At 36.4% G+C, this 22201-nt stretch overlaps 1 protein-coding gene across 1 annotated transcript in view; it reads right to left on the minus strand.

Annotated features, from left to right (window-relative positions):
- Nucleotides 1-22201, minus strand: part of LOC140153223 (cytoplasmic dynein 1 heavy chain 1-like) — a 106910-nt gene that overhangs the window by 3671 nt on the left and 81038 nt on the right. Inside the window, 18 exon segments of the mRNA XM_072175909.1 lie at nucleotides 537-647; nucleotides 1129-1395; nucleotides 2099-2167; nucleotides 6630-6790; nucleotides 7480-7583; nucleotides 8230-8351; nucleotides 8812-9084; nucleotides 9721-9834; nucleotides 10533-10656; nucleotides 11341-11513; nucleotides 12605-12765; nucleotides 13999-14074; nucleotides 16086-16118; nucleotides 19082-19256; nucleotides 19983-20212; nucleotides 20810-20975; nucleotides 21330-21478; nucleotides 21988-22077. Coding sequence (XP_072032010.1) covers nucleotides 537-647; nucleotides 1129-1395; nucleotides 2099-2167; nucleotides 6630-6790; nucleotides 7480-7583; nucleotides 8230-8351; nucleotides 8812-9084; nucleotides 9721-9834; nucleotides 10533-10656; nucleotides 11341-11513; nucleotides 12605-12765; nucleotides 13999-14074; nucleotides 16086-16118; nucleotides 19082-19256; nucleotides 19983-20212; nucleotides 20810-20975; nucleotides 21330-21478; nucleotides 21988-22077 — 2598 coding nt within the window.

Raw genomic sequence — 22201 nt, forward strand, 5'->3', positions numbered from 1 at the left:
GCGTAGCATCATAAGGCATGTGCCCCCCCAAATCAATCCGAAATTTAAAAAAAATTGCCGAAAAACGGCTTGTGCCCCTAATCAGATCTGGTGCCCCTCCAATCATGGTTGGTGCCCCCCCCCCAATCATGGTTGGTGCCCCCCATGTGATAACCCATGCTACGCCACTGAACTGGATGGTGAAAATGGTGGGTTATGAGATAATGGGCTATATGTAATTTGAAAATGGTCAAGATTCACATACAATTTCCCAGTCACATTAACTGGCTCTGCCTTTTATGGAAAGTTTAAAATTTTCACCATCTTACTTTAATAAGGCAACATAATTTTTACCTGTTTCAGGATCTTCTTAAACAATCACAACATACACCCAAGTTAGACATTATAACTTATTAAGCTATGCTATAAAATTGATCTCTTTGTTATACACAAATGGAAATGGTTATCAAAGCTACATCTTGGTTTGTGTAACATGGAAACTCTTCTAAAGGAAAAAAATTCTGAATCCAGTTTGCAAATATTGTTAATTTACTTACCTCCAAGTTGAGTTCCTCTAATGACCAGCTGTTAGCCTGAGCTACAAATTGTCTGGATGCTGTAATGTAAGCTTCTGGTGTGAAGAGACCACCCAACCATACTGTCTGGGTCTATTAAACAAAGACGACAAATGAAACAAGTCAAAATTGGTCAAGCGCCAAAAATTAAACGTGCAAACACTTCCCATTACCAGTCTATAATACCAAATTTATTAATTTGTTTTAAACAATTCATTGATGCTAGCACCGGCAGTATCCATTACTGATTGTAGACAGGAAGGCTGGAAAGGTGACCTCAATGCTATGGGTGGTCTTCCTGTAATTTTGAATGGGACAGCAGTAACCTTGGCCAATTTTTAGACCAAATTTTTTTTTCTAAGAACAAACTAGCTAGGTAAGTTTTGAGTAACCTTGATGAAAATTAGAATTAATCAATTCAAAATTATAGACTGATTATTAACACAGTAAATTTCTTAGTCAAAGCAATCCTGCCCGACTACTGCTTTTTTTTTAATGAAACAGGCACTACATACATAATATGTTGTCATTTGATTGCTAATGTATTTGACTGGGTACTCTGATTGCCTCTTACCTTAAGAGCAGCAGCACCACCTGAGGCAGCAGCAGCCGAGATAGCATTCAACTGCTTGATTCTCTCACTGAAGTCTGAAACCCACTGGATGACAGTCACTCCTCTAGGTACGGTGTAGCGATTCCAGTCTTTAGGTAGGATACCCTTGGCTAGGTCACTCAGCAACTCACGGTCACGGTTGGTCTGCTTTCTCTTGGCTTCACACACCAGACGCACATTCTGGATGTCTTGACGGACGTCTTGCAGGAGCTGTAGCCCAAGATTCACCTAAAGATGGAAGATTCAAATATGTCGTCAAAATCATCTGTGCCAAACATGTGTACAATACTCATATCAATGATGAATATCATTGTCTAAACGCATTTACACACACAATATACCAACTATTGACGAAATTTAAGGCAGTATTTTAAAGCATCTACTCTTGATGTCTGCTGCCAATTCATTAGAACAAAACATTATGATGTCTCAATTTTAGCTTCACTTTGAGACATCTTATGATTAAGTTTGCTCTTGATTTTACCATCTGATATTCATAAACAAATATAAATTGAGCTTCAGACATCAAATGTTAGATGGATGTTACATGGGCAGGGGCCCCAACAAATCCATGAAAACTTACTACATATTGCCACAAAATAATGCACAACAAACTTTGGGATGCAGATACCATTGCACAAAAACCTGTACTATAATATATATTTGAAATACTATATCGTAACCCTAATCCTGCAAAATCCAACAAGGAAAACCATTGTACGTGCATGTATGCATCCCACATGATGCCACGATGCATTCACCGTAAGTCACATTCGCACAGAATCGCTGGTTGGGCTAGCAAAACCCTTGTGGCTACCCGTCGGTGATCCCGAGGTTGGAATGCGAGAGGTTCAAGGTTCATATCTCTAGCAAAAAACCCATTGGGGTGTTAGGGTTAATATTTGTAACAAACTTGACGATACCCACATACCTCACGTTCAAAGAACCGGAACAGAGGATCCTTGATGTTGTCTGTTGTACGCTTCAGTGGGTTCAATTTCTGTAGGATAGAAACAATGAAATGACATAAAATGGTGATGTGTGCTCATGGAATGTCAATATAAATATGGTGGTGTGCAAGTACTACAATTATTTAATTTTGACCTCACATGCAAGTTACTGATCTGTCCATGATGATAATACTGTATTTAATCTTATTAGCATGTCCTTAAATAAATCATTCAAGGGGCCATTGATTTCAATAAAGCAGTTCATAATAGAGAAATATGAACTAAAATGTTAAGGTCATAGCAAAGGTTTCAGTGATTTAATTCTGTTTCTTGACCTTATTCAGGCAACAACTGTACTGAAAAGAGTCCTTAAACTGGTTTAACTGAAATAGAAATGTCTACTGGGATCACAAATAAGAGAAGAGGTGTGCTAATAAGATCAAATACAGTAGCCTGCCATTCTTAGTAGTGTAGAAAGTAAATTTCCTAACTATGAGTTATGTGTCATGAGTCAAGCATCTAAGGAGCGTGAAAGCAGAAGTGATAAACAATCACGCTACTTGGCTAATCAACAATTATGAAAACAAGACGGTTGGCTCATTGATCATCGAGAAGAGGCAGATACTTTGCCTATGTACTATCATCATTGTGTACCCAGCACTCTGAACAATTAAGAAATTTACTTTTAACTTCTACATATTAGTCTCAGAAGCGTGGATGAAAATTTCAAGTTGATACAATCTGACTGTAGGAAAAATGCTAATTCTGTGTTCATCGTGTACCTCTCGGTACGCCGGCAACTTTGCAGGTAGCAACACAAGGACGTACAGCACAGGTGCAACATTTTAGAACTGACCAATCGCAGATGTGTAATAACACACATTCACGCTCTCCCCTATATTGTATACCAAGTGTATGCGGCAAGAGAAAGTGGTACGATGAACACAAATTAAATAATGTTTCTATAGTGTTTTAATTATAAGTGTCATAGATGTGTTATGCTTGTAATGATATGATGATTGGTTACAACTCCCTGTGGTCACATGGTGTACTACGATACTGTAAAATAACCCGCATGTGTTAGATGTCCTTACATTAGTACCCAATACAGTTGAGTTGAGTTGCTCTATGGAAAAGGACATGAAATTGTACCCCTGCTGATGCAGGACAGGAGGATATGGAAAGCTGTCGTGTTTCGGGAAAACCACCCGAAATAAGCAAGCAAGCAAGCTGATCCCTACTGATAAGCTGTTATCAAGAGCTTAGAAGTGTGACCACTAATTCAACAATTATCATCCTTGAGGCAATGAGCAATGAACTACGCAGATCAAGCACAAGGTGACAGTACAGTGAGAGTAAAAATAGTCAAGGGGGGATACCAGTAATTGGGGTAGATTAGTGGCTTAGATTTGATGTCCTTTTCCATAGAGCAACTTAACTATTATTTGCTGTGGTAAGTATTATTTGTCAGTTGAATGTGAGAAGGTCATCATAAGTGGATAGTAATAACAAGGCACTTATGGCTGCTTGCATTCAACCATCAAATTATGTAATTCATAATGTTAACTCTTCACCACCGCCACCACCACCACCACCACCACCACCACCACCACCACCACCCATGCATAAAAATTATTTTTGAATGTACCAAATATAATATTATTTGTCAGATTTGGAAAACAAAAAAGAGGGAGAGAAAGAGGGGGACCACCTTCGAAAATCCCACAGCTATTTTTTTGACTTTTTCTTGATACCAGACGAATCCATTCTTTTTTCCAATTCTTCTCATAATTACTAAATAGAAATCAGAAGCTAAAGCCACTAGTGCTAAATCATGGAGCCCAGAAATAAAGATTAGCGATACTAGTGTCATATCAGAAACCAGAGACTCTTTAATTAAATCAGAAATCAGGATTTTCATACAAAAATTTCCGAACAAAGATTCCGGATTCAAGTTTCTTTATAGATTCCGTTAAAGTAATTTCAGAACCCAGCATAAAGCTACTAAAATTTAGTGTGGACAAAATATGTGACCTGCTCCCATGAAATGAATGTTAAGTCGCAATGTTGGGAGTTTGAAGACATATCAACTTTACGCTGATTTTATGGGGGCAGGTCACATATTTGTGTATTAATAATGAGTTTGTGATAGCATGAATTCTGTTCATCCTGGTCTCCCAAAAATTGTTTACAATAAATATCGAGCAATTCACAGAAATTCAAATTCAGTCTTTACATGCCTGAATTTTAGTTTATCTCATTCATTAAGGGATCCAAAATGGCGTTTATTGCGTTTCGACAGTAGTATTTTTTGTGGGACATGAGAGCACCTCAGACCTATCGAATTGCATTCTGAATCTGAAGCATGTCTTTCTGATATCAAATAATTTTCATTTTTGAAAATCACAATATAATACAAATTTTATGACAAATTATAAAATTTGATATTTTTCAAATTTTTGATATATAACAGTCCTCGAAGTAAATTATATAAATCTAATGATATATTCTTAAAGTGTATGTAGCAGGGAGGAAAAGCCGACGGTCAATTGAAAATTTTAACCTTTGATATTGAAGATATGGATTTTTTTCCCAAAAAGACCTAATTTGTTTTGGTGTTTTGGGAAAAAAAATCCATATCTTCAATACTGAAAAGGTCAAAATTTTCAATTGATCGTCGCTTTTCATCCCACCTACATACACTTTAAGTATAAATCATCAGATTTATAAAGTTTACTTCAAGTACTGTTAAATATCAAAATATCAATTTTAATGATTTGCCATAAAATGTGTATTAAATTGCTAATTTCAAAAATCAAAATTATTTGATATCAGAATGACATTCTTCGTATTCAGAATGCAATTCGATATGTCTGCTGTGCTCTAATGTCCCAAAATAAATACTGTCCAAACGTTCATACCCCAGCCCTTAAAACTGTCTACAATGACTTCATTTATTAAAATCGTCTACAATAAGACTGGTAAAACCAGGTTGACTTTAGTTGGTGTGCATTTTGCTTGTGGATCGATTGATTGATTGATGCAAGTACTATTAATTAATGTTGTATTTAACTACTTTGTGTATGAGTCTTGCTAAATCGATGTTAACAGAAACAAAGTAATTGGCATATATTAACCAAAATTCCACCCAAAATGATGAAAAGTCACAATAAACCAATAATACAAAATTGCAAGATCACCACTCGGACGTAGCTGCAACTCATAATTATGTACTGTGCACATATACTGCGCCAATAAAATATCCTTACACTTGGAAAAATATTCACAATTTCCAAACTGAACAATATTGGGGTAAATTTGTTTTCTTAACAGATGCACTAACTAATTCTGCACATTATGACACCACATTGAATTCAATGTGACTTCAAGAAGCAAAGTTACAAGCATTTGATTAGACGAAGGTCCAGTTTTAAAAGTGACAAACTGGCCTATTCAAAACTCCACAGACTAGACATCTGGTTTGAGAGTGGTGAATGGCAAATTTATGCGTTTGGCTTTAATTTAAAACAAAAGGAAGAAACGAAAACTGAAACAAAAGAACTGACAAATAAAATGAAAGTTATGAAAAGTACAGAGAAGAAAAAACTGGAATAAAAAATGCTTTAAATAATGCTTCATTGAAGAAACTGTGTTGTCTCTTTGTTGCGCTTGTTGGAATCTTTTTGCGCTTTGTATAGGCCAGTTTGTCACTTTTAAAACGGGACCTTCGCCTATTCAATTGCTTGTAACTTTACTTCTTGAGGTCACATTGGATTCAATGTGGTGTCATAATGTGCAGGATTAGATAGTGCATCTACTAAAAAAATAAATTTCCCCCCATATTGTTCAGTTTTGAAATTGTGATTATTTTTCCAAGTGTAAGAATACTTTATTGGCGCAGTATATGTGGTAATGGCAGACTATACTATGATCAGCTTGAAATAGGTGGAACTCATAACATGGCGTACACATAGCAGGGCACAGCACCTTGCATATTGGGTGACTGATGCACACATTGATTAATTTATGCGGGCGAAAATTGGGACTTGATTGATGTGCCCACAGTAACAAAAAACAAATAATTTTTGCCTATTACAAGCTGATCATAGTATGCATAATTTTCAAGCACAAACCAAATCATAAATGTTTGTTCCCTACACCATCTTAAAGCCATGAAATGATTACAACTAAAAATTGAAAGGATGAAATTAAGGTGGAATGTAAGTAAACTAAAGGCCACACCAAGATTTAGCCCAGCCTTATACATAACCATTCAGTGTAATTACCAGCTGTGAAAAGTAATGGATAAAATCAGATAAAAGTACAAGCATTAATATATAATTTACGGAAGATTCTTATATCATCATTTTTACTTTCAATGCCAGATTGATATTGACAGATGCTTTACAATGACAAGTACATCGATTCTTTAGCGATTTAAAATCAAACTTGTAGCTTGATGACAATTTATATATTATCTTGTGTAAGCTTAAAGAAGCATTGCCTACTGACCTTGGGTATGATAGTCTGCCAATTGGTAGCGGATGTGAGGAGTGTCCTCATCCAGGCTGGTCTACCATCTGATGTATGCCTCTTCTTTACCTCCTTGGTTGGTAAGTCATCATCATCACCTAGCAGTTGCATCTTTAGCAGCTTAGCAATCATACTATTACCTGCAACAATCAATCATGATGCAAACAAATCTATTACTTTTTGCTAACCCATCAAGCGAAGCAGGACATACTTATTACTAAACAATACACAAACACAAAATTATTACCAATCATGTGACAAGGCATATATATATATAAAGGATTGTAGGTAGTTTAGGTTCGGCCGTGTGGGGGGAGTTCTCCATAGTTGTATGCAGGTATGTATACAGGGATGTGCCACTGTTTCAATGATTTTGGTATGTCGATGGTCGGGTTTTCAGTGGAGACCAATGTGCCCAATTGGGTGCCTTTGGGCAAATGTGTCCTTAAAAGTGCCCAATCAGGGCAAATTTGGGTGCTTTTTGTTAAAAATTGGTATACTGATGAGTAGCAAAAACAGCAAAAAGTAGATATAGAGAATGTCAGCTTCCGAAAGTCTGTGTGACACATCCCTGAACAAAATATTTTTGAAGAACCCCCCTGGGAGGTAGGAGTCCTTTCATAACTTATAGCAAAGTTCAGCTTTACTGTTATTGTTAGGGGTCTCGTCATAGACATCCTCATCTTCATCAACAGCAAGTTTTGTTATTTTACCATAACAAAACTGCTGGCAGTTTTGTACTCCTCCTGTGGTTTGCTTTGGTATGTCTTTTACTATCATTCTTATACCATTCCTTATATTTCTTATTAATTACAGGTACACAGCTTACCTAAGGTGGTGAGGAGTACTTTCTCTGCATTATTAGGCAACCCAAGCCATGATGGTGTCTGGTTCTCAGGTAACGCCTCAACCCACTGCACAAACTGCTCACGTCTACAAACATACAAGTGTAAAAGTTATTAACAAATACCTCAAAAACATGGATTGCTCAGTGTACAAGCATAATTGTACAACATTGGGTTCGTAATAATTTCAACATCTGTACCATGACTTTGGAGTGCAAGAGGTCACAAATATCTTGAATTGAAATATACAAGCACAAAGGACCAAGAAATCAGAAGGGTCATTACATGGTATTGGTATCAACTCTGGGGAATAATTCGCACCACTGTTTTCAGCCTTGCAAACAACCTCTATAGAGTGTATGCAATACTATGTCACTCATGACAGAGTCATCCTCATTTAAATAAAATTCTGTCCTCCATAAGATAAGACGGGGTAATTCGCATGATAATACAATAAAACATGTGACAGGTATGAATGGTTGTGGAATCGATCTAGAGACCTGTCCCTCTGTCATCTTAAGCTATCTTAGAACTATCCTCCAACATGGCTGCCATTTCAATTGTTAGACCATTCCGGTTGGTTTATTGCATAGGGTCTATAAGTCAAATCCACCTTAAGAATATGAATCAAACTAGATCTAATTTGTGTTGTCTAGTGAACATTTTTATAGCCAATATCTGTAGGTTTTGTTAAGGTGAGGATTAAACAATATAGTTTGAAATGGGTAACTTACCTGATACCCTCTGGTACATTGATATTCTTGCCTTCCACACCATCCACGTTGGATATGAGTGGGAACTCACTGTCAAAACTGTTTGCTGTAAACACCTTACCCACAAATGCTGTCAACAAGCGCTGTCAATGACAACAAACAAGGTTGAATGGATTACATCAAAGAATACTGTTCTTGAAAGACTTGAAATGGTGAAGCAAGTTTATTAAGTAATTTCGCTGCTCTTTAGTTTGGTATTTATGGAAATCAGACTGTGATGGTCACTTTTTATATAGGCTGATAAGTGATTGTGCTAAAATAAAAGACAGTGCCTTTGTAGAAATTGCATGGCTTATTTCACTTCATGAGCACAAAATCCAGAGGAAATTACTGATAAATGAATTGCAACAGCTCATATCTAGTTAAAATCCCAGAAGTACGTTTCTAGCAGTTGTTCATTTGTAACATCATAATACAAGTTGAACTTGAAGTACAGTTATCATAGTTGGTCATTTGCAGTGCTAACACTGTGCCCTTTAATCACTCATATTTATCTATTTTCAGAATACATGATTCAAATCTTTTTATTTGAAGAATACTCACCTGATCAAATTCATTGTCAATGCGTCCTCCATAAATACATTGTGACAGGAGTTTGCGGAGGGCATCCCATGGGATTTTGTCTGGGGGCAAGTTGGAGCGTCCCTTTGCCACAGTGTCAATCCAGATATCCAATGTGTCGCATGCACAGCGTAGATCAGACTCACTGAATTCATACTTCTTTGCCCAACCGAGTGGTGAGTAGGTCAAACGTTCCTGGACGATGGCATGCAGCCAGGCCAGGAGGAAGTAGAGACGAGATCTTTCACTGGGAGCCTACAAAGTAAGAAACCACGAGAGAACACTAAATGAACCAGCATCAAAAATTCATTTTTTAATGTTTATACAAGATAACACATATCTAGCAACAATTTATTATATCCATACAAGTTATTTGCTTAATAGATCACACATCTTTCAAGTATATATATATCTAATGCGCCAAAGTGAAGACATATCTTTGACAATTTCAGTAATAATTATGTCTCAGAATGTATAGTCCTGAGGGGACAAGTTTACGCTGTGCGAGAAGTGGTTTTGTCTGCAAAATGATTGGGAAGGTTATGACCAGTGTTAGAAATATGCCTCAAAAAGTTACAGGCCAGCCGGGCCTGTAACTAAAAAGTTACCGGCCAGCCGGGCCTGCAACTGCACTGCTAGTCAGAAAAGTTACCGGCCAAGCCAGAAAGTTACAGGCCAATGGCCGGCTGACCGGCCCTATTTCGAACGCTGGTTATGACCCGCTAAGGTCACCATTGCTTTATTTTGGGTTGCAAGTATTAAATGACCATTCTTTTGGTCCAATCACAGGGTGGTTTGATGCCTAGCTCAGTCCTCAGCCAATAGGAGCAGGCCATGTTAATTCATGTTGGCTTGAAATCTAACATGGTATTGATAAAGTAATTGACCTACCTTATTCATACGGCCTACAGATACAGTACTGAATGTTCTCAGTAGGTTAGCCTTCACACCTGGAGGTGGCTCAAAGGTGAAGATACGTCCCGCACGAAGCAAGTTCACTGGGACCTAAACATAATGATACAAACATGATGGAAATATTAATACAATTAACACTTGGTAGGTAGATATATCTAGAACTCCCAGGTTGTTTCTTAATTGTTTGAGGGCGGGGAGAGGGGAGAGGAGAGGAAAGGGTTATTGATGGCTTATATCACCTGAAGATCAATAATAGTATTTGGAAGTAAGTATAGGGAAAACATGACCACCATTGAATGGACAATTTGTTCTCTTTGAACCTGGTAACAAATGACATATGCTACTAGTAATTGGGGCATGCCAATTGAAATCCACACTACCCCTGTGGAAGATTTTGGAAATATCTTCCACAGAGGGAGTATGTTTTTCAAATGTAATTGGTCAGAGTAATCATTTTGAAGCCGATACTCCCTCTGTATTATGGCATTACCTATATCTTCCACAACTGGAGTGAGTATTTCAAACGGAAGTTACCCAATTGTCTAGTCTATTCATAACTCATACTCCCTCTGTGGAAGACTTTAGCTAAATCTTCCACAGAGGTAGTGTGGATTTTAAATGGAAAAGCTCATTGCACTTCCTCAATCCATTATTTAAAGTTCAAGTTGCCGGAACTCAAACTAAATTTTTGAACATGTAATTTTAAATATCAGAATTTCAGAAAAGGAAGGGGAAGGGGATAAATTTGAGCTAAAATATCCAAAAGCTAGAATTTATTTCACACTTACCTTGGGGTTAATTTCCATGGTAAGGAAGAGTCTGAAGTTAGGATGAGGAGACAAGCTGTGGATCTTCTTCTCTAATTGCATCAGCCACTGAGGAGCAAGATGTACATTCTTCAGCATCACCCATCTAGAAAACATAAATAACACAATATGTTAGGCTTCATGTATCCTTACTGATCTTATCTACCATTTCATTGTTTCTATTTTGTACCATCTTTATCTGCCCCATCTGCTATGGGCTGTACTTTTTTCAAAAAACCTTTTTGACACTTGCCAGCCAGGTCAGTAATTAGATACGCTAGTCAAACTGCAGCAAGTGCCATTCACTGATGAATTCAAATTTTCTTGTTGTCCTGATCAAATATAGAATTATATGGGTTCCCATGGTATATGTACAGCATATACCCTACACATGAATAAGGAGTAGGAATATAAAAAAGTACAGAAATTAAATCAAACACTGGAACTTATGTTTCATTGACACAATGTTTCGTCTGAAACCATCGGACATCATCAGGTGACTGATTAGGTTGATTGGTCATGTGAAAGCCTGTCGCTGAACAGGACAGGAGGACTACACTTTCAACTCGGGCATGCGTGGGACCAGGCACTGAACGGAATTGATCACCGTCTTTCACGTGACCAATCGATCTAATCAGTCACCTGATGATGTCCGATGGTTTCGGACGAAACGCTGTGTCAATGAAACGTAAGTTCCAGTATTTTTGATTTGATTTGATTTCTGTACTTTTGATTTATCAACTCGATGAATAATCTACACCAAAATATGAGTAGGAATATAATTCCTTACCGTCCTGATTTGGCAGCTGAGTTAATGGCTTTCTCAGCCTGACTGAAACCTTCAGCAGATCCAATAGCAATAGATGCAATTCCTTTGTTGAGTTCAGTTGCCATGTCATCTACACGTCCACTAGCATCATAACCAGTCACTGAACACATCAATACTGGTGTGGCACTCCTCATCTGTAATGGAGGAAAGTAAGCACATCCAATCATGATAAGAGTCATTAGTCTCTCATTTCTGAGTCTCTGAATCAAGTTTTGCTTTGTTTACAATGGTGTATTCCAGTTGAAATTCATACACCCCTATGGAAGACATGACCTTATTATATTCCACACAGGGAGTGAAGGCCAATCGTTTCAAGGAGTGAAACATGCGAAACTGCTACTCACATTCCGCATATTTTTACTTTTGCATTTATGCAGACACACAACGCTCTACCACGTAGACACAAAGGCATGCAACACTGTCAAATCTGTTAGATACACCATCGAATGATCAGCCCTATCGGAACATATGCAAGAATTCTCAGCACACAAATCACAGGGACTTTGCCTGTTGGTGCATGGTCTGTATCTATTTAGTCTATGCTACACCCCAAGGAGATTAAGGTCATGTCTTCCATAAGAGGTGTAAGAAAATCAAATGGAATAGCCCAATGGGAGACCAGTAAGTAATGCAGTTTATTTCTCTCCAAAATATGAAATTTGTTTGTTTCAACTGACATCTGTACCAGGGCAGCATGCTGAATGATTTCAAATAAATCCAAACTTAGAAATGCTGAGCAGTGTTGCCAATACTTTTCAGTACTAAGAAGTAGTGAACTAAATCACCAGGCTGCAGTGAATGACTCTCAAAGTAGCCCAATTTTTGGCAACTACAAAAACGCACCTAGCACCGGATATTTGGGCAGTGTTACCCCATTTTAGAACATAAACCACCCAATTGGGCTGAAGAGCTCTTGAATAATAAAACTTCCAGTACTTACTGACCGATCAATAAATGAACACAAAACCTATTGATATTGCAATTTGGAACTTTAGAGACTTTAGAATTTGGTTAAATAAAAGGAAAATACATCAAAATTACTGCCGCAACCTTAAACTTGCAAAAGTGTTAGGCAAGTCAGGGGCATGATTTTCTCATGTGTGGTAAGTAATCGTCAAGAACACCAATTCTGTGCCTAAATCAAGGTGTTGGCATTACTGCTGCTGAATTAACTACTGAGAACATGTCTTCAAATTCCCAACAAACCAATTCAAATAATTCCTACCTCATTCTCAATGATATCTGCTAGGTTCATTTCTTGTTCAGCAGTATGTAGGAATTGCTCTCCAAAGATGGAGTTGACAAATATGTGACTTGCTGCTAGCAGTCTGTCTGGTCGGAATGTCTGGATGACCAACAGCTTGTGGATAGCTTGACCAATAGGACCTAATATGGAGAAAGAAAGAAAGAAAAGAGAAATGTCAGTGTTTTGGCAGACTCTACTTTGACCATCTCGTAATTGGGTGAAATTATTAGGCTTTTACCACTACGCCGTAAAGTAGATCCACGTTCAGAGTGATATAGTTGGCCTGTCTGGGGTATATTTTTTGTATCAAAGAAAGTAGATTAAGTATAGGACGTGAATTAATAATTTGTGATGCTACTGGCGACATTTTGCAAGACATTTCTCAAAATGAAATATATTAATATTAATCTGTGATGCTATAAGGCCCACCAATTTTGAACTGAACTAGGTGTAACTGTGTGAATATATCACATGATTTACTAATCAATCACACACTATAGCATTTTTTTTTCAAATATATTTAAAAGGGCATTTCGTGATCCACAGCCTCATCCCCCCACTTTTCTCAAAAAAGTTGAGATTTTCAACCAATGGATACCTCTGGCTACATAATGTTTATGTACCAAAAATTTTTGCAGATTAATTCGTTTAGCAAAAATATCGCCAAATTTGAATTTCGTTCTGGTATACCAGAATGAAATTCCAACAGTGGCCTATGGAGCAGTGTAATGCACTAAATCATGCATAACTCGCAAACGCAAAATCGGAATTAACTTGAAATTTTGAGAATAAGCTTTTTTTGTGGATATCTACTGAAAAATGTAATAAAAAGAGTATGCCAGGATCACAAAATCCTCCTTTAAGTAACATCAGAGCAAATTTAATTGCAGAGTTTCAAATTATGAGTGTTCACTCAAAGTGCTGTCATATTCATGTGGACATATAATATGCTGAATAGATACACATGCAAAACATCTGCCGCAATGCTAAAAGCACTATGGCATGATCAAAATACATCATAGTTAAAAGTTCCAGACACAAAATATGTATGACAGCCACCAGAACCAAGCTTATGAATCAGCAAAGATATAGATATGATATTAAAGAAATTGTTAAAATTGTGCAAATTGTTTCTTCCCAACGGGAAAATATACAGAAAAGTTGATTTAAAGAAAAATTAATATATCAATTATTCTATGACTTACAATTTCTTTCCAAAGTGCACAAGTTGCATGGAAATTTACTGCATGCATAATGTATTTCTATTACAATGTATTTATTTGTATCTTTAAATTTGTGCAATTTTTGCCCAAATTAAAAGATTGATGGAAATAAAACCAAATTGACCGTGTATAGAATTGTGTGATACTTACTAAGTGGAGTGATTTCCTTCCAGCAGATAGGTACATTGGTTTCTGGGTACACCGAGTTCATCCATTCAACAAATCCCTACAGAATCAATAAGCAAAGGAAGACTATAAGTCTAAGATCATTGTAGACATTTGGGACCCAACATAAGTACAAGTCAGAAGAGGTCACAATTTAGATAAAAATAAAATAAAATAAAGTTGATTTTGATAAAATAAACCAAAGGTTAAGTGATTTCCAATTCCATTTTCCAAAAACACACAAAATACTTCTCAATAAGAAATCAATAGCTCCACACATTCAAGAACATAATTGGCTTCTTATTAAAATAATGGGTCTAATAGAATGGGTATTGCATTTTTATATTTACTCTTTCTTTTTAAATTGACCACATGTGACATGATCTGGTCCATGGAGGCCAAAGACGGCAAATGTGAAATTGAGATAAAGGTAAAAACATGGAGTAAAAAAATAATAAAATACATAAGAGAATAGACATCACAAAACTTTAGAACCAAGTATACTTTCAATATATGATAGCCTAATGTTGGTATTATAAGGTAATAATTGTAGTAACTCAAATTTTCAAAAATGCCTCCTTTGGCCTCCATGGACCAGATCGTGTCACACATAATCCTGTGACATGCTATTTTGTGCCTACAAATTAAAAGCAAATTACCGATATGAGCCTCATGTTACTCACGTAGTGTTACATTATATTCAATTTTAAGAGCCATTCCCTATACAATAACCCTAATAAACTTAAGCTTCATGCAACCATTACCACAGAATCACATGCACTTCAGTATTTTTTAATTTACTTATTACAAAGATGCTCAGAGGCTACTAAATTAAAGGAATGCCAACCAAATATGATGGGACAGGGAAATGGGAAGAGGCTAAACTAATGGCAACTGACCCAGAGCGTAAAACACTCCAGACCAGTTTCCTTACATAAAACACTATCAAAATGTGTGTTTATTATTAGTAAAATTATTGAAATGTTTAATACCTCAAACCAAGTACTTCTAAAGAAAGTTTTAATACTAATCAAACAAAATATTTCTCTTATCTACAAGTACAGAACCCCAAACCAAGACAGTGTACAAATAAAACAGGTAAATGTGATTTAAATATATAAATATAATAGTTTCTGTGTAACCATTTTTCTAAAATTTAGCCAAAGCAGTTGATTTCAAAGATAGACATCCCAACACCTTACCCTTTTATAGCATTTTAACCTTTAACCTTAACAGAAATGGTCAAGATACAAAGACAGTGAATGCAATGTGGAGATACCTCTTTTACTTCATTTCATAAAATATCTTCCTAAAGGCACATTCTTTTTGGGAATGGTCCAATTACAGACCTCTGATATTATGTTGTGTTCTTTGTTTTCACTTTGGACAATCTCTAAGGATGAACTGGATGAAATGTAGCAATTTTGACCCATAATAATAAATGAATAGAAAATATTGATACACGCTGTTACTCAAGTTTTTGTGGTTATCTGACATGAGCAGCAGATGGAAAATAAGTAGCCTTGTACATGGACTAATATTATAATGAAAGACTAGTTTGCGTCTGACATCATATATGTCAATCAAACTCAAGCACGGTTTGTTTACAAGTATCGTGATGATATGAGTTGCTGAACACGGCGGTAAAACCGGGCGCCTTATTGTTCATTTTGCACCTTCAAACATACAAACTATCTCAAAAGTTGGGTCTTAATAGTAGGAAACTTTCTTCCGCAAAGGCACCATGTCAACAATGCCTAGGAAAGTTGCTTTTTGCCTTGTAAAAGTATGTAATTTTTCGCCATTTACTGCTATTCCTTTTCTCCGATCAGCACCAGATAAATCGACCTTCCTTGTAAGCGCTATTAACCAATCAAGGATCGTATAGAATTTGATTGACAGTGACGTCAGACGCAAACTAGTCTTTTTATCTTTGTCTTTCATTATAAGAGGGATGATATTCTCTCCACATTGCTTTTAAGACTTCACTGTCATCACCTGTTATCCCAGTAAGGAAATAATGAAGCAAGCATGCATCTAGAATGATCTATAATGGTAGCATTATTACTAACCGCCTTGCTGATTTCTCCAAACATTTCTTGTTGCTATTATATGACAGTTAGTTAATATATATATATGATTAATATGCATACATCATGCCACAAGCAACATACTAATGGTTAGTGGTTAATAGCAATACAATGAGATGAATGTTAAATGAATATGACAAATTTAAAACTAAAATCATGTCACTTTGAAGTGCATGATTTTATTTTAAAAAGTCACACTTTTGCAGTACTGGTGGTTTACAGACTTTACGAGCACTGCAAACATAGTCCAATGTGTCATCTTTCGGAAAGTTCAATCTACCAATTTCAAGGACCCAAATCTTATATCAGCTACAATCTTTATGACAGGGCTTATGGGAGCACACTGCCCTGGGGCCAATTGTTGGTAAAGATACGCCCCCTGTACACTTAATATTTTTGGATTCATGGGAGCTACTGAAGTAATGCACAAGTGGTTGTAACATCTGCTTCTTCCTTGTACTCTTTACTGCCAGTTGTAGCATCATAAGAGCATGGGGGCTTGAGCTTCCCGCTGGTTTTCCCTCGTCAGAAACAAAAATCAGAGATAAAAAAAAGCAAATTGTTTAGATTTTTGCCCTGCAGATTTCACATCCCCCAAAAAGTCTTGGTGCTGCCATTGTTTACTGTTAAGTTCTCATTAAATACTTTCCAATGACACATAGGCTGGTTTAAGTAAATTTGATTACTACTTTTGATTTACAATATTTATGATGATAACTATGGATGAGCTATTAAAATCACCAAGCAAGTATTGCTTTGTGACTCTATTAGCATGTTAGTTTTCACTTATTATTAGCATGTTAGTTCTCACTTATTTTCCACAATCATGAATTGTTCTACAAGAGTTCCATCTCCATTGATACAAAATCACTGTCGCTAATATTCACTTGGAATGGGAAGGGCAACATCGTCCACCTCAACTGATAGTCAAACAAGTGTTCAGATAACACATTCATGATTGCCAAAAATAAATGTGAAACTGACATATTGATAACAGTATTATTAGCCTTGATAGAAAACTGATATATTGATAACAGTATTAGTCTTAGTAGTAGGCTGCAAGAGAATTGGAGTTTGAGCTATACAAAAGCTGGACTGGAACAGATCCACTCAGTGACTCAATACTGTTATTCATCATGTTAATGTTAACTGAGAAGTATTCCATTCTTGTATTATTCTAGAAATGCATTTGATCCCAATGGTATCTTTTATACTACACAAGAAAACATTTTGCATAGCACAGTAATGAAAATAGCCATAATAGGCTCTTGTGCAGAAATTCATTTTCAATACTACATGCATAGAATACTTCATGTTTCTGGTTGAAGTCCAACCTCATATATCTGGTCTCATTTAATCATTTCTCAGTTATCTGGATGATAACCTTTATGGAAACAACTTTTTTAACAGCTTCTTCTTTTTGACGTGCTCTGAAGCCCCTGTGGTCATTTTTTGTTGTCTGGTGCAATCAACTGTTACCATCTCTCATTCTGTATTATTCTGTTACCTCAATTTGAATAGGTTGAACAATCAATTTGTTGGTCACATCACATCACATACAGAGCTATAATCATTTCACATATAGAGCTATAACTTTAATACCATGTTACACTATGTTACTCAAAAGATTCGCATGTAGAATTCACCAAAATTAAAACTTGCAAGTATCTTCTTCATAAAAATACCCTTTGAGAAAAATTGAGCAACAAGTAAGTTTGAGGCTAAATCTAGAACCAGTATTGTATAGCTCTTTATGTGAAACACTTTTGTTGTTTGTTTTCATAAAGAACAGTATGTGATGTGACCGACAAATTGATGTAGAATTACACAAAAACCAGAATTTCTGACCACTTTTTTTCTAAGCATTGGAGTGCTTTGTTTTGTCATGACCAGATAAGTGATGTTGGACTACATGATGAGTTAATCAATGATGTGTTATAATGATGAGAGTAAAGAAAGGTAGCTGTAGGGTGAACTGACAGCAGGGACTACTTACAGACTGTATATACAACAGAGCAAATAACAACCATGCAAAGAAAACAAAGGCATACAATAAATGGTCATGGAATTCACATCAAATCAACACTTGAGAGCAGTTACTGTATACGCCGTTATATTTATGTATAAAATTGTTTGTGATTATGTTTTGAAAAAGTTAAGAAGTTTTTGCCAAATTTATCTGAAGTTTAACAGAACTCTATTATATAATATATTTTTCTCATCTTGTTATCGAAGTGTTTCTGTGCCCTTTTGCGCAATAGTACACTCACAAAAATAAGAGTGTATACAGTTTTGCAATTTTCTTGCATCACTATGTACAATTTGATTTAGATAAAAAAATATCATAAACTAATAAATGGAAAATATAATAATAACAAATATTATCAAACAAAATCATGATTTTATATAAATATAAAATACTAAATGGCAAAAGAAAAAGTTCAAACAAGAAGCATTGCTTCACAAGATTATGCAGATCAAGCAAGAAGAGTCTTCAAATGAAAAATGCTAAATTTGTTTTAGCTAGCTCTCAACATCACTGCATTATATACAATAAGTTTCAAGAAAAGGTAAAACATGAAAGCTTTATGCAACTATCAGCTCTTCAACAATATATACAGCAAATCACAAAGGTTTTATAAGGAGCAGATTTTATAGGGATCACTTCAACTACATGATATGCAGCAAAAAAGAAGTAACTTCAAATTAACAGAGCTGAGAGAGAAAGGGGAGAGTTTCAAATTTAGACAGAAGTGAGAGAAAGACAGCGAGAAATAAAGAGACACAGAACAGGGAGAGACACAAAGACAGAACAAGAGACAAAGATACAGATAGCAAGAGAGTCAGAGAGAAACAAGACAATTGAAGGATGAAACTAATAGGACATAGTCACAAGGGCCAACAACAGAAACAGAAATATATACAACCACATCATATAAGACTTATAAAAGCACTATTATTTATTGATGAAGACTTACATCATAGGAGTCCACAAATCTAACCAATCCTTCAAAGGATGGCAGTTGTTCCAATCGTAGCATGGATTCCACCTGCTGGGTGTTCAATCCCTCATATTTAGGGAGTTCTGTAGTCTTAATGGTCTGCTCTGCTCCACGCAAGAAATGTGTGAACTCACGGTCATAGTCCGGCTCACTGAGGGGAAAGATCATAGACAAAGCAATGCAATTAACAAGTTATAGGATGGAAGTGATAAGGGTGTATGGACAGCAATTTGAAGCTGCAGGTCATTGAATAAGTAAGAAGTTTTTAATTGGAGAGTAGGAGGAGAATTCATCTGAGGAATATACAAATGGTGTGTGGGGTGTGTAAAGTGCAAATATGTGAAATTATGGACATTTTTAAATTAATATAGTGAAATGCAGTCTGTTGATTGCTTAAACTTGATGTAAATTTGGACAATGTGAAATTCTGAGAAAGAAACAAGGGGTCCATTTCACGAAACTTTTAACCCTTCGTAACTCAACTGTTCGTAAAGTTAGGAAAACCCAATACTAAACGTAACTTTGCGAAGGGACCCTGTTGTAAACCCCTATTACTTACGAAGGGTACCGTTCGTAATTAAGTTTAGTGAAATGGCACTTATGACTTGTCGTAAGTTACAAATGATTTCGAGACTTATGAAGCTTCGTAAATTTGAGTGAAATGGATCCCCGGGCATTGTTTGAGGACATCTGACAAATGTATTCCACAAAAATATATGATGGGTGGGGTGGGGTGTCATTGGGTGCCAAAAGAATAGGCTATTGAGTATTAAAAAGGTACTTTGGTGTGAGAGGTGAAAGGATGATTGTGGCTGGACATTCCCATCACTCGCTGTCACTGACTCCCACCACTGGTGATTTTTGTTGGGTCTCTTACCTTGACACACCTCTCAGATGAATCCTACAGAGTAGTATGGCAAACATGATACGATCTTGATGCAGCATACCCCTGGCAACACGATTGAAGGAGACCTGGAACAGATCCTTGGTGACGATGGAGAGACGAGATGAGTGCTCTGTAACTCCCTTGGTGTGGGCATTCTCATATAACACAGAGTTGAAGATCTCCAGGAAGAATTGGAGGGAATACTGGTACAAGAAGTGCACCTGTATAGACCAAGGAGATGGAGAGAGGTTATTAGTATCCAAATCTGATAAACTTTGACAGCAATTAATGAAACATATCCAGTTAACCTGTTGAAAAATCTTTTTTTCCTGCCTAGATCAATATGTACTGTACTGATCTGAGCTGGGTAATGGGAATGGGAGTATGATCAGATCTAATCGCCATTAATACATAACTTTTCAAAATGATGGGCACTTTGGAGCAACTGTGCATCACTTCAGTATGGCCTTGAAATGAGATAATTTCTTCTAAGAAAATCATTTTCAATGTTTCTGATTATAGCAAAGTCACTAACCCTTTGCTTTCATCTGTTTTTGAGGAAAAATGAACAGTAACTGACATCAATAAAGATTGCACTTCAGTTTGCGTATTGGGGAATATGGAGGGAAGGGAGGTTTTAATGAAATCTTCAGGAATATATGGAATATTTGAAAGAGGAAGTGGAGTGTGATTTTATACTTAATATATTCTGGTAATTGCAAAGCTGTGAGAGAGGAATAAGGACCTTCAGATTTTGATAGCATGAACTTAACCCTGGACCATGATTTAATAACATCTTATATCACACATCAACCTACCAAGTTGAGAGCCTCCATAGTGAAGTAGATACTGCTGCATGACTGAGCAAGGGCACTGTACTGTTGAGATGTCGTCTCTACTTCGGCCATGATCACATCAGTCTCTTCCACTTTACGTGTCACTTCTGCTGCTTCCTTCTTCAAAGTCTCTAGTGTGGAGATGATGCTGTTGAAGAGAATATAATTAATTACAGTTCTCCCAAGAAACCCAATTTGCATCACCTCATCAATGGCAATGGGATATTCATGTTGTAATATACACTCCCCCGGTGCAAGATGTAGGAAATATCTTCCACAGGGGGGGTATGTTTAACAAATGTAATTAGTTAAGGTTAATCATTTTGAAACACATACTCCTCTTGTATTATGGCTTTACCTTTATCTTACCCAATTGTCTATTCTATTCAAAACTTATACTCCCTCTGTGGAACACTTTAGCTAAATCTTCCACAGGGGTAGTGTGGATTTTAAATGGAATAGCCCAATTTGATTTACAAGCGAATGAAAGCCATCTCCTTACCTGTCATCATCCAGAATCTTTCCCTTGGTATCATTGAGCGCTTGCAGCAATGATTTCTCCAGTTGACGTAGACGCAGATGGAATTCACCTTGTAATTTGAGAAGATCGGACCTCTTCTCATCAACATCTGGTCGTTCTGCTTTCAACACCTGTGAGTAAACATGTGACGGAGTTATATATCTGGGCAAGTTAAAATGATACAAATTGGAAGACTGCTCACATTTTAAAAGTTACATCATAATCTTCTTATTAAAGAATTAATACTTCATGTCAGAGACACCGTATAATGTTGTACACCCTCAATTTCCTGCAACTGTCCAATTAATCTGCTATTCCTCATTTTGTTTTAGGCATAACAACTGCTATACCATGCTCTATAACATCACCTGAAGCATTACATGTACTTTTTTACTTATTAACCATGTACTCTCAGTTAACTGGTTCGTGCAGAGTCAATTGCTGTTTTATACAATTTCTCTTGATGTCAATTAGTAAGTTTTTATCAGGTTCGCCGTCGGACAAGTTTAGAACTGACAAGACAGTTTGTTCTAAACTTGTCCGACAGTGAATCTGCTAAAAATTTAATTATTGTTATGAACTCCTGTCATAAAAGCCTATTCCACAATCTCTTGATGTGTAATAAATGCTAATAACATACCTGGTTCAAGCATTGGCTCTGCAGACTGCTGCGTGTCACAGTGAAGTTGACAAAGGTCACACGAGAACAGATATCTGGGGAGAACTCAGTCTGAAAGAAAACAGAAAATATGTTTGATTGGTAAATCATTATAAAAAGTTGAACAACTGAAGCCGAATGTATGCATAATGTGTATTTGGTTGAGTACGGTGCCAGTATTATAAAGCAATGTTTT

The sequence above is a fragment of the Amphiura filiformis genome, chromosome 5, assembly GCF_039555335.1.
Source record: "Amphiura filiformis chromosome 5, Afil_fr2py, whole genome shotgun sequence".
In the NCBI taxonomy this organism is placed as follows: Eukaryota; Metazoa; Echinodermata; class Ophiuroidea; order Amphilepidida; family Amphiuridae; genus Amphiura; species Amphiura filiformis.